At 34.2% G+C, this 13410-nt stretch overlaps 2 protein-coding genes across 6 annotated transcripts; both read left to right on the top strand.

The window, feature by feature from the left end:
• Positions 1-2625: 2625 nt before the first annotated feature.
• LOC107557043 (hepatitis A virus cellular receptor 1 homolog) lies at positions 2626-6532 on the top strand. 2 transcript variants are annotated; one of them, XM_016240342.1, is made up of 7 exons: positions 2626-2692; positions 3291-3629; positions 3712-3780; positions 4825-4893; positions 4980-5029; positions 5186-5270; positions 5962-6532. In XM_016240342.1, the coding sequence occupies exons 1-7, from the start codon at positions 2647-2649 to the stop codon at positions 5991-5993; spliced, it is 690 nt and encodes a 229-aa protein (XP_016095828.1). In that variant the 5' UTR covers positions 2626-2646; the 3' UTR covers positions 5994-6532. The 2 variants fall into 2 exon arrangements, with proteins under 2 accessions (XP_016095828.1, XP_016095829.1); XM_016240343.1 differs by lacking the exon at positions 4825-4893.
• Positions 6533-6763: 231 nt separating this feature from the next.
• Positions 6764-11540, top strand: LOC107557044 (T-cell immunoglobulin and mucin domain-containing protein 4-like). 4 transcript variants are annotated; one of them, XM_016240344.1, is made up of 9 exons: positions 6764-6840; positions 7079-7420; positions 7870-7962; positions 8234-8320; positions 8545-8643; positions 8761-8810; positions 8907-8982; positions 9081-9117; positions 10719-11540. In XM_016240344.1, the coding sequence occupies exons 1-9, from the start codon at positions 6786-6788 to the stop codon at positions 10840-10842; spliced, it is 963 nt and encodes a 320-aa protein (XP_016095830.1). In that variant the 5' UTR covers positions 6764-6785; the 3' UTR covers positions 10843-11540. The 4 variants fall into 4 exon arrangements, with proteins under 4 accessions (XP_016095830.1, XP_016095831.1, XP_016095832.1 ...); XM_016240345.1 differs by lacking the exon at positions 8234-8320; XM_016240346.1 differs by lacking the exon at positions 7870-7962.
• Positions 11541-13410: the final 1870 nt, after the last annotated feature.

Here is a 13410-nt window from a genome sequence, read left to right on the forward strand (position 1 = left end):
GAAACTCTGAAAGCGCACTGCAGAAATCTCTAGTGAATGCTAGCCAGCCATATAAATGCAAGCCAGTAAGTTCATTGGCTGCATATGCAGCATGAACCAATCAGCTTGTGCCAAGTCGTTTAACTCTCTGAATATCATCAGTTACATTAACACCCCGTCAGAATGCGCCATCTAGAGTTTCATGACTGAACTATATATTTGTCTACTTTTGAATACTGGACTTGATTTGTAGAGTTAAAGAAGATCTTTTTCTATCAAAGAGCCAGCAGTATGAAAATCTTTGAATACTGGCAACCTTGTGATGAAGCATGACACACACAAAAAACAGACAATTTTTAAAAGAAGAAAGGTAGTCTGGCACATCATGAAGACTCATTTAATAAAACAAAAGTGAATTAAGGCTCAGTATATTTAGTTAAAAAAAACGTTACTTGCTTATTTAGCTGATACTTAATAAAACTGCTTTTTCATTCACTGTTTGGATGTAAATACTCACACTTAAGATTTTAGGATTGACTCATTGATTCAACGTGCTAAAACGTTAATCACTGCAAAAATGATTCAGTCCTAAAATCTTATTTAAATCCAATATTTTATATATTGTATTTTGTTTTTATTTAAATGTATTAAAAATTTAATAAAAAGTGATTTTCACCCCAAATGAACCCTGTCATTTAGTCACCCTTGCATCGCTCCAAACCTATGAAACTTTATACTTCGTGTTACACAGGGGTGAAGGATGTTGTCACCACTACTCTGCTCACAAATGTACAAAGACGAAGAAGAAGGTTTATAATGACTTTAATCCAACACACCAGTAATCCAACACACAGGCAGCACTAATAGAAAAGACTGGACAAACTAGAACTGAACACACAGGAACTTAAATACATAGACCAAACAAGGATAATTAACTGCACACACCTGAACAGAATGGCACAATTAACTCAATGAAGGGGAACGTGCATGAGGAAAACAAAGTCCACATTAAATGACGTGACAGATGTAACGGTCAAGCTTAAGAAAAAAGAAAAATCACATAATAGTATTCTGAATGGTTTCTTTTTTTATAGTTATTTAATTGGTCACAAATCTCATTGGTTCTCGCGTGTATCAACAACACAGTATATTTTCAATATGTAAAAAGTGAGATTTGCTTTTTGAAAATCTCTAGCATCCCTTTTGAGAACCAGCCACAAACATTAATGGTAATGTAATACTTAATACTAATGACTCACATTTTCATTATTCTAATGCAGCTCCATTTGGTGATGCCAGTGGCACAGAAATGTCAAACTTCACCTTGAAAGATTTATGCTTTATAAATAAATTCAAAGCACATGCATGCGAATTCAGTTTCATATGTTGTGACATAATAAATAATCACACAAATAAAGCAAATATCTAGAATATATAAAAAATTTTATCAGCAACACTCAACTAAACTCAACTATTTCAACTAAAGTGAAAATAAGCCTAACAAATTGAACTAGACTAAACAGCTAATAAACTTGGATATCCAGTCTCTGGAAAAACATGCAGTTACATGTTTGCAGTTACATCCGATTCACTAGTACGTTGTTTGATCCCATGTGTACTGGGGTTGCACAGATGACTTTATTCTTTAGGTCACTGCATTTGACTGAGTTTGAAGAGTACTGGGGATAAAATAGGAAAAGATAAACATTAGAAATGAGGACATTTTCGAAGGAACAGGACAGAATGCTTCCCTTTTGCTATTGTACTTGTGACAGAATTGTTGCTTATGGAAACTTGGGATCTGTATCTGGTTGTGGCATGGAGACATACTGACACTGAAAGAAGGAAACCTGATTGAGTGCAATAGAGGTTAACTTAACCAGAACATTAAGTCACCTTTGCTCAAACTGAGCCTCCAGCCTCAAGGAAATAATATGACTGTCTAGACTTGAAACAGCATCTCAGGATCTGTAGTGTCAGCAATGGTAAATGGGGGAAGAAATAAAGAAAGGAAGTTGAGGAGGATGCTTTTTGTGGCCATGTGTGGCATTTCTTTTCAATTTTGTTGAATTACACATAGTCTATTGATTCCCACAGGGAAATTATGGGACACTTTTTTAAGAGAACAATGCTGCTTTCTTGGAAATATAACTTATATTATATTGTATTGTATTGTATTACATTACATTACATTTATTATAGTATAGGGTCGGTAACATATAATGTTTTTTAGTGTTTCTTTATTTGATCAATTACTCAAGTAAAAACTGGTAATCTTGTGAAATATTTTTTACCATTTAAAATAACTTTATTTTATTGTAATATATTTACAGTTTTTGTGAGAACTGTGATACATTTTTTCAGGATTACCTGATGAATAGAAAGTTCAAAAGAACAGCATAAGTCAGAGAACATTATACAATTCTTCACTTTCACATTACAACAAAACAGAAAACAAAAAAACAGACACCAAACTTTTTAGTGGTATGTATAAAAATACATCAAATAAAAAATGTTCTGGGATACAATTTTTTCTGTCTGGCTGTGGAACCAATGACATGTTTAAGTTATTCCTATTGGCGAACAGCCTTCATGAAAAAGAGAAGTTGTATTTTTAGTATATGAGACATGTATTAGTGACTTTTTGAGTCTACCACAGCAAAGAAAATGATTGTCCTTCTCTTCTTTATCTCATCAAATATACATGTAACATGTAAGTACAAAAAAATTCTTCATTCAGCAGTGCAATACAATAAAATATTGTGCGCTATATTTCATATCTGTACAGTTCAAAAAATAGGATCAAGTATTTTTGTCTTGCTTTACTTGTCATCTTCCAATTATTTTCTTATTTTATTAACTCTAGCCAAATTTAAGAGTATGCTTAAAACAAGAAAAAAATTGCAATGTGGTGTGAAAAATACTTGATATGTGATATAAAAACTTCATTTATTGTCTGTATGGGTACTTTACAAAGTATATTAAATGTATCTCATTTTTAGGATGTTCAAATATTTGACTGGAAAACAAGATGTTATGAATAATGAATACTATTCTATGTATGTTCATTGTTGTGTTTCTTGTGCTATATTTCTCCTCTAAGGCCACTGGAAAAAATAAACCTTTTCTTACTCTGTCATCATTCACTCAACATTATTTGATTAGTTTAGTGATAGTGAAAGATGTTAAAGATGTTTTTTAAGAAAGAATCAGGAAGAATGTGTGAAATGCATGAGAAATCAAATTATTTGGTGCCGTATGAATGATAAAACTAACAAGTGTTGAAACTTCTCTCTGTTTATGTGCTGTAGCCTGCAGCGAATCATCAAAACTGGTGGTTGGACAGGTTGGGGATACAGTTAATCTTCCATATAAATATGACATTAACACTACTGGCCTATTGAACGTCTGCTGGGGGAGACGTCAGTCATGGTTCAGCTGTGAGAACACTGTTATCTCCTCCGATGGCTTGCAAGTGACCTACAGAGAGTCAAACAGATTCAGCTTTGCCAGTGGACTGGAGCAAGGGGATGTTTCACTTACCATAAAGGCTGCTCAAAAGAGGGATGCTGGGATGTACGTGTGCCGTATCGAGATCCCTGGACTTTTCAATGACATTAGTCACAATGTCTATCTGTTTATCAGCAATGGTAAGTAACCACTCCAGTTGATATCAGTGTTGTTGTGCTCATACCGTGATGATCTACAATATTCCTGTTCTTGCATAAAAAGGACTGGATCCAAAGAGAGTCATCTCAGAAACACAACTGGTCCCTTCAACAGCAAATCAGGAAAAACAAGGTTAGAAAGTATTTTGCTTTTTCAGATCTGTTTTGAGCAAGGGATAATAATGTTAAATGCTAATGCAACTAGATATTTAACCATGCATACTGTATAGCTACTTCTGTTGCTGATTTCAAAGGTTGCACATCCAAGGACATGGCCAACATAGAAAGGTTGACTGGTTAAGAAATTAATACTTTTACTCAGCAAGAATGCATTAAGTTGACCAAAAGTGACAGTAAATGGAGAGTTCAGATGCAAAGGCCTCTAAGTGCCATCTGAAATTTTCCTCTAAAATGAGCAGTTTTATCAGGCTCCTATATTTATGTTCATTTATTTCACTTTAATGGCATAGAAAATGACTGACCTATACATTGTCATAAAAATAAAATGACTGAACCTAAACATAGGAGCCTGATAAAAATGCTAATTTTAGAAGAAAATTTCAGATGGCACTTAGAGGATTTGGCATCTGAACTTTTCAAATATGTTTATAATGTAAAGATTTCCGTTTCAAATTTGGAACTTTCTGTTCATTAAATATGCCACAAATATATTAAGCAGCACAACTGTTTTCAAACTTGATAATTATAAGAAATATTTCTTGAGCACCAAATCAGCATTTTATTATTGATTTCTGAAGAATCATGTTTATTTCTGAATAAGTTACATTTTAAAACATTAAAACTGAAAGCAGTTATTTTAAATTGTAATGATATTTCACAATATTGCAGTTTTAGCTTATTTTTGATCAATCAAATGCAGCCTTGTTTTCAGAAACATTAAAAGAACACTGCCCCACAACACTAGACGACAGTTTATAAATTAAATTTGTTAGTGAAAACTTTTTTTTTGTCTTTTTTTATTCATTAATTTAATTGATTAATCAATCATTTGTTATCAACCAATACATTTATTACCATATTAATAACAATATTTTTAAAATCTGAATTACCAGTACTAACATAATAGTTGGACCACAGTAGTCTGAAAACTTTTCACCAGTGGTCAACAAGCACTAGGCTCAAAACCCAGACTAACCATTTTTTGCTTTACACACAGTCTACTATGTATCAGACCCAACCACACTCATTACAGAGCTTTATTTCATATCAGAAAAGACAACTGCAGGTATGAATATAATCATGACCACATTTAATCAACTTTGAAAGTTATTCAGAAATGTAAGAGTAAATACAATGATTGATTTATTTCAGATGCCACCGACATCTACATGTATGAAGCAATTGCAGTTGTCCATGCTGAGGTATTGCACTATTCTGTTTGCAAAGACACATACATTGGCAGTTTTGCATCTGTATTTTGACTTGAATATGTTGTAGGTAATGTATGTATGAAATGCATATTGATTTTTGGACATGAATAAGGTGTTACTGTACATACATGTTGTGTGTCATTCTAGGATACAATGGAAACATTTGTCATAAATACTGTAAGAGTGGGGGCCATTGTCTTCATCCCGGGTTTAATCATCGCACTCCTGTTCAGTAAGTAGAGTAGCAAGTAATTCATTTGAATGGTTTAGCTCTGGAGAAATATGAAATACTTGTAAAAAGCAAAAAAGGCCAAATCTCATGAAACCTCTCAAGAACATGAACAGATCACAATTCATTCTAAACACAAAAGAGAGGAGATAAGAAATTATAATTAGCATAAGAAAACAAAGTTACTTTTTTTGCAATGTGACATTATTTTCATAATGAAGCATATTTTTTGAAAATGTACATACCTTAATTTGTTGTCTCAATGGTCATTCTCACTGTCAATTAAAACATTAATGTAATATAAGAATTATTATGTAATATAGGGGGTGAAATGTGACCTTCAGGTTGTCATGTTTACAAAGGTCTATGTCATATTCACCAAAATAAATACTTAAAGGGGGTGAAATATGTGACCTTGTCAGGTTGTCATGCTCACATGTCATATTCACTCAAATAAGCCTCTGTACCAAACAATATATAGTTTGAAAAGTGTACTGAACATTTTATTTAATGCATGAACAAGAAACGTTTGCTCATTGCTCATTGCTCATTGCTGTGTGGAAACTTCTGCAGATCCTCATGCCTCATACAACGTTAAATTTGGCTCTCAGAATGTGTCTCCGTGGCTGAGTGGAAGTGAAAGAGGTTTTGCTTACTGTGCACTAATGCGTCTATCTGAACGCTTTGCCCTCAGGACTGCGGCGCTCCAGAGAACGCACTGGCTGAAGGAGAATGTAAAAATCTGCCAGGCTTCCCAGACCAACAACCACACACAGATATGGTGTGATAGTCAGTTCTGGGGTCACTATGACTGTATAAAAACCACATGCATGGTGACTTTATTATTATTATTTTTTTGTGGTTTGTTATCAGTGCCTAATAGGCTATTTATAAAATAATTGATCAGTTATTAATCTAAATCTGAGATAATTTATTTACATTATGGTGTTGGGTTTTTTTTCAATTTACATTGTAATATGACGTGTTTGTTGCCTGTATCTTTATCTGTAAAGCATTTTTGTAAAAAGCTTCCAAACTGTAATCTAATGTCATGCATCTCTTTCTCAGAAATCAATTACTAAATGCCCAAACACCACGTGAGATAAAAATTTTGGTTTGTTTGGAAACGCAATTTGATTTATCACACAATAGCGGCCTCTAGTGTTCAATGCTGTTGCATGAAAAATGAAATGTAATCCTAAAAGTTTTAATAATGCACAAACAATGAAATCTTGCAAAAAGTAAAAACTCGCATGTGATGTATAGAGGCGTGTGTTTTTGCAGTTCAAATAAATGTTAATATGTTCTCACAAGTCTCTCTTTCGTTATTTGGAAGTGACCACAGAGTAGTAGGTCACATATGGAAGTGAAACTCTAAAAAAGATGTCGGACTGCACATTTAAGAAAAGCTGAAAGGGTGTCATGTGCATGTTGACTTCCGCATAAATGGTTATAATGTAAGAGAGATGAGGTTGTCTTCTTGAGCACTGTTTGCAGAGAGAGTGAAACCTTTTCATCATGACTGATTTTCACAGCTGGTTCTTTGCATCCTGGATTCTCTGTTATCTCACAAGTGAGTTTCACATTTATATTGAAATGTGGTTACAATCAGTAATTTGTGACAGTGAGGAAAAATGTTTTTTTTTTTATGTAATTCATATTTTCAAATATTCTGTTTTATTTGTGTAGTATTTAATTGTGGAGTAACCCCTAATATCATTTTATATGAACAAGGCACATTATCTAGCACTGTTTGGATCTGTATATTTTGTATTACTTTTTTTTTTTTTAAATCACTGTTTCTCTCTCAGTTTCTAAATGCAGCGACGGCATTGTACAGGGTTTCGAGGGTGAGAGTGTCATTTTGCCATGCAAATATGACAGCAAATATCATGGAAAATGTCCCATATGCTGGATGATAGGAGACATTCCCAATATGGGTTGTGGTAATGAAATTATTGGAAGTGATGGAGATAAAGTGGTGAGGAAAAAATCATACAGATACCAGCTGGGGGGAGAAATACGGCATGGAGACGTGTCTCTGACAATCCTAAACATTAAAAAAACAGACTCTGGCAAGTATGGATGCCGAATACATGTACCTGGACTGTTTAATGATGAGATGTATTACGTCCACTTGATTGTTAATGACGGTAAGTGTCGAAAGCAATGCTTTTAATGCCAAAACACTTGAAGTGACTAAATCCCAGTGATTTAACTGTTCAATTTACCTATTGTATGCATGTACACACACACACACATATGTATGTGTATATATATATATATATATATATATATATATATACAGTATATATTTGGTTTGGGGTCAGTAGGAGTTTCCAGTAGTTTGGCATCACAGAAATAAATTGCATTTTAAAATATATTCAAGTAGAAAACAGCTAATTTGTATTGTTATAATATTTCACAATAATATTACTGTATTTTACTGTATTTGTGATGTTGAGCGTAAGAAAGTTATTTTAAAATCACTGGAAATTTTTACAGACCCCAAACTTTTGAACAGGACAGTGTAGATTTAGAAAACAATTTCAAGATCTTGAAAGTTAGTATAGTTTTACATTAAAATACACTTTCTTCAAAGCCATTATTCCAACAACTTGGGAAACTACATCCATGTCAAGCAGCACATCTGAGCATGAAACCACAGGAGTTTTCAGCACTGCCATTACAGAGGGTACTTGTGTGTGTTTATATGTGAATATATGTGATTCTATGTGAATCTGTCATGGCTGAATGATGAAAACATACCACAATGAAAACAAATCTAACCTAGTCGAAAAAGAAGGTATTTTTGGTGATGGCTACATTAATTAAGACGTTATCTGCCATCATTCCGTCATCACAGATTAGATCACTGCTGTGTAAAGTCAGTCCTGTCAGCAGTTCTGTTGCTCATGTACGAGTGTGAACATTTAAAAAGGAACATTCTACATCCTGTTTCAAAGCACCTGGTCCAACCACACCAGAGCCTTTGGTAACCACTAGTTCTGGGCTTATAACCTCTGAATCACAGACCACTGAAACTTCAGGAGGTATTATGATTTTAACCCTGGCAGTGAATCTATAATGACTGAAGAAAAGGTTTCATTTATGAATAACTGATTCAGTTCTCATTATCTGTAATCTATTTTGGCAACTCAGAAGTATTCAGTTGCATGTTGCACAAATATTTAGTCATTAAAGATCTCTGCTTTCTATAAAAGACATTGAAATTGGTCGTTTAAAGAACATTATGTGACATTATCATTTTTTGTAGTGGAAACGAACACAACACAAGAGAGTTCTTCAATCGTCAGTTCAACAAATGCTCCTGAGAGCAGTACTATTGGATTTTGGCTCACTGGCACAACATACGGTATAGGCCTATAATTCAGCGAATCATTTTATGCTATTTATAATTGTGTGTAACATACTGCATGTATTTGCAAATATGCTGACTGACCATTTTGTTTGTGTTTTCATTCTAAAAAAGAAACCTCATTTGATCATCATGAATCGTCCTCTGTGGAAAACAAAGATAGTGTGCGTATTTCACCATAAACATAAAATCTTATATGTTTTTGAGACATGTTTGAAACAATGATCACTTAATATCTTTGTACTGATTTGTGTTTTAAGGTAAATGCATCAGCAGTGATTGTGCCTGTCCTCCTGTTACTGTTGGCTTTGATTGTCATTGCTGTCATTCTGATATGTGAGTCCAACGTGCATTCAGTCAATTCATTTTTTCAAATTTCACAGTAATATTCATTGTGTTTGTTATTTATAAAATTAAACTGTTTCTATTTTCAGTGAAGCACAAGAAGAAAACCAGAGCTGCAGTAGACATGTAAGTCAATCCTTCAAGTGCTAATTATACTGATTATGATTAAAAACATTAATTCCAAAGTTATTTTCATTATAAACATATGTAAATAAAACAATGAAAACAAATGGGAATTTACTGTTGGCATGATTATACTGAGATACAACCACTCATCACTTTACACACCATCAAATGTTAGGGGGTCACATAGATTATTATTATTATTCAGCAAGGACAAAGTTTTTTAAAAATTAAACTCAGTTTGCTATTGTATTTGCAGAACTCTAAAAACTGTTCTCTACATAACACACATCATTAAAAACTAACAGCTCTTTTGTTTCATTTGCCAGACTCATTTACTGGTGACCTACAGCCAGTGATCATGTGTGAAAACACTTAAACATAATTTGTTCACTTAGAAATCAAAACTCAGTGTTTTAAGAAAGAAATTATTTCTACCCCCTTTCATATCTGTTTACAGTGTATATATATGATTATATACTATGCGTGAATGTGTGTGTGTGTGTGTGTGTTGAATATGCAACACACATTGAATATGCATACGAGCCAAGTCAGAAAGTCAACTTTATTTCTAAAGCACTTTATACAATATAAATTGTTTCACAGCAGCTTCACAATAGTATCAAATTCAAATTCTATGTAAAGCAGCTCTAACAAGCCAATAGTGTCATTACACAGCTCAAGTCAGTTCAGTATTGATTCAGTTCAGTTGCATAACAAATTCATCAGTTGTACATACATAATGTGTATAGTGTTTATGTGAATATGCATGTATGTGCGAGTGCTATGCCAAACTCCTGTGCACTCAACTGCACTCTGAACAAGCAAAAGACACACGAGAGTAGTGTTATACATTTTTCACATCTGTGTGTAGTTTGGCATGTATGTGGCTAATTATTTTATGTTTGTTTGGAGAGTTACTATGCAAAAATAGCATTTTTTGAAGAGTTAAAATAATTTTGAAAGAAGTGTTTGCTTTTGTAAGATATGTGTGACGTTTTGCATGTTGTGTGTGTGTTTGTTTGTTTTGTGATTTGCAAAATGGAGCCACAGTTTCAAAAATTGTGTAAGCATTTTTTTTTTAACTTTAATGAAGTGTTTTGGTAGTTTTAGTGTATTTTGAATGTGAAATGAACTGCTGTGTCAAGTTGAAATATAGTTTGGAGAACTGTGTGAAGTGTTGTGAAAAGGGGACTTTAGTATCGAGAAATGTGTCCTAGCTGTTGTTAAAAAAGAAATAAAAAAACTTAAAATAGACAACAGTTAATTTAAATTATAATAATATTTCACAATATTGCCATTTTTACTGTATTTGTGACCAATGAAATGAAGCGTTGGCAAGAACAAGAGACTTGCAAAAACTTAAAAATCTAACTGAACACAGTTTTTTGAACAGTGTTGTGTCTTATAATCTTGTAATTATTTAGGCAATAATATTGTGCATATTATTAATTTTTAAAAAATGTAAGTGACCCATGCAATGCATAACAGCATCAAAGCAAGTACAGTATGATCCTTCTATTAGGTCACCTTTTGTGCTTATATTTGTCATGGGCATTGCTGGTCATTAAAACAAAATGTTTTTCATAACTTTTCTTCCTCAGAGCCCAGAACTCGGAGAACTCTGTCATCTACAGTAACTCTGGCAGCAGTGTGGGCCTGTACAACAGAGAGATGGCTGTGGAAAACATCTATCAAATACAACCTGAAAATGAATATGAACATTAATTCACATTTACTATTTACCTTTAAGTTGATCAGTGTGGACTTCTTGTCTTCTGTTGTATTTACACTGTGTGTGTAATAATGTGACAGCTATTGCTGATCAGAGAAATTATTGCTCTGGACTAACCTTACTCTGACGTCTAGTGGCTAACATACTGCAACACTTTATCGTTATTAAAACTAATCTAAGTTAACTAATCAAAGTTAAAATGTTTCATTTACCACATGTGTTTTGGGTCCACAGCTGCACATTTCTCAACCTTTCCCAAGTTTCACAGCGTTTATGCCAATCCAGGGCTGCGGAAGTGCTGACGTGGGTTCAGAGAGGTCATAAAACTGAATAAAACAGAAACCAGATGGTAAAGGAGGTCATTAAAATTCAATAACCGATTTAAATTTCAAGGTCGATAAAAACAAGTCAGAGCAGTGTTGATATCAGTGATCAGTTAAATTTTTCCATTGATAGTGACAGATAAAAATGTTCTTGGTTAAAAAATATATTTGCCAACAATCATTATGCTGGTTCACACCTCTTATAACACTCATAGACCACACTTAGGAAACTTCCTTCCAATGTAACAAACCAAAAACAAACTTCTGATTAATTACAATGCGGTCTGTCAGAAGAATTAATTTTGTTTCGCAATGTGTGTACATAAAGAGGAAAAGATTTGTGCAAATCTGTAATCAGTAAACTAAATACATGTTACAGTAACAGATTTCAGCATACATTACTGTTTAAAAGTTTGAGGTCAATAAGATTTTGTAATGTTTTTTGAAAGAAGCCTCTTAAGCTCACAAGGCTGCATTTATCTGATCAAAATACAATTGTCAGCAATATGGACTGTCTGTGTTGTGTTTTGCTCCCATTGACCTAGTTTTACCTCGTGTGTGACATGCCCATATTGGGTTTTCTTCCTGTTCCTGTTCCTGTTCCTACTGTGGTTCATTGAGTCCAGGTGTGTCTCGTCATCCCCTCGTTTAGTTGAGTACTTAAGCCCTGTATTTTCCCATCTCCAGCATCTGGTGTTAATTGTTGTAAGGTCAAAAATTATCAAAGACTTCTGCTTTCCTGTCCCAAACCTATCTTCAGTAACAAAAGGGCCATTTGGCATTCCTGAAGTGTTGCTATCGATCAAGGCCTGTAGGCCAACATGTGTATACACCAGGGGTCTGCTAATTGTCACACCTTTTGCCCAGTGGGTGAAGTTGTAATCTGCTGATTGGTCAGTTTGAATGTCTCACAGTTGGTTTTTAGTCACATGGTCAAGGAAGGGATAAAAGAGGATTGTAACTGTTGCTCTGTCTTTTTTCTTTGTTGCCTCTTTTCTTTGTTGGAGCTCTTCTTGGGTCTCTGCCCTCTCTCCCTCTTTTTCTTCCTCTCTCTAGTCTCCCCCCCCCCTCTCTATCTCTTTCTCTCAGGTAATATTTTCCATGTTGGGTACAGTTAACTATGCTTTACCATCCTTCATCTATTTTGTAACCAATTCAAGTGTAACCATAACAAAATATTTTTCAATTATTGAATTATTTCAAAACCATTTCAATTATTAATTATGTGCTAACTAGTCTTGATTCAAGGTTAATCGGGCTGCGGTGGAGTATTAAAAGTACCACTGTAGTCTCACTGTACTTTACTGGATTAGATCCTTCTGTGTATTGTACAGCTTTCAGTATTTTCCACTCAGTTGGCCAATCTCACTTCTAAACCAGAACTGCCATCCAGGTTATTTTGATAAACTCAGGTGTAATTTGCTGATGTTATTTTAATCCCCCCAAAGGCCTAAAACGTCACTGCTGTGCACATACCTTCATTCGAGATCATAAAACGTGATGCGTTAAAGAGCATGATTTGTATCAGTGGCGTAACTTTGCTGGTGGTGGGGACACGGCGCAACTCGTTTTGCTAGTTTTTTTATTTAACAACCTAATTTACTTGGGGACTGGGTTTAGAGTTGGACAAACTTAATTTTTGCTTTTCAAAAATACATGGATGTACCAGGGGCGGCTCCAGAGAATTTTGAACGCAGGTGCTGAGGGCGTGCTAGATCACTGACAGAGGGAGCTGGACAATTCAGGGTTCCACACTCATTCTTCCCACTGCTGGCTCTTTTGCGATTAACTTTAGTTGTCTGTTTAGCTTACATCTATACACCTTTCACCTTTTAAGACAAAGAAAGAAAGATGGATTCATTATTTTTAATTAAAATGCACAACAATAAAACAGTATTCAATGACAAATAGCTTACAAAACCTTATTAACAAAAACGAATAAGATGAGGCATGGCATAGGCCTACACGCTGTATTAGGCTATATAATGACTAATAAATTACAGAACGTGTTTGCACTGAGGAATCAAAAAATAAAAAAGAGAGCCTCCATAGCATAATGTGAGGTAAACAGCAAAAATAAGCTTTTCAAAATGAAAACAAAACAAAAAGAAAAGTAAAACTAAACTTGCTGCCGGTGACAGTGCTTGCATGGTTTTTTACCCCACATGAATACCATGTTCACCTTCTCTGGTTTAAGCGGTCTTTTACTTTACTTTTACTTTTAGTCATTTAGCAGAC

The sequence above is a fragment of the Sinocyclocheilus grahami genome, unplaced genomic scaffold, assembly GCF_001515645.1.
Source record: "Sinocyclocheilus grahami isolate Dianchi unplaced genomic scaffold, SAMN03320097.WGS_v1.1 scaffold588.1, whole genome shotgun sequence".
NCBI classification, from domain to species: domain Eukaryota; kingdom Metazoa; phylum Chordata; class Actinopteri; order Cypriniformes; family Cyprinidae; genus Sinocyclocheilus; species Sinocyclocheilus grahami.

Bases quoted from the DNA above. Each gene is read 5' to 3' on its own strand.
- LOC107557043 (XM_016240342.1), top strand. From the start codon at position 2,647: ATGATTGTCCTTCTCTTCTTTATCTCATCAAATATACATGTAACAT. The intron at 3,781-4,824 runs GTTAGAAAGTAT...CTTTACACACAG, and splicing joins AGCAAATCAGGAAAAACAAG to TCTACTATGTATCAGACCCA. The intron at 5,271-5,961 runs GTAAGTAGAGTA...CTTTGCCCTCAG, and splicing joins AATCATCGCACTCCTGTTCA to GACTGCGGCGCTCCAGAGAA.
- LOC107557044 (XM_016240344.1), top strand. From the start codon at position 6,786: ATGACTGATTTTCACAGCTGGTTCTTTGCATCCTGGATTCTCTGTTAT. The intron at 6,841-7,078 runs GTGAGTTTCACA...TTTCTCTCTCAG, and splicing joins GATTCTCTGTTATCTCACAA to TTTCTAAATGCAGCGACGGC. The intron at 8,983-9,080 runs GTGAGTCCAACG...TTCTATTTTCAG, and splicing joins CATTGCTGTCATTCTGATAT to TGAAGCACAAGAAGAAAACC.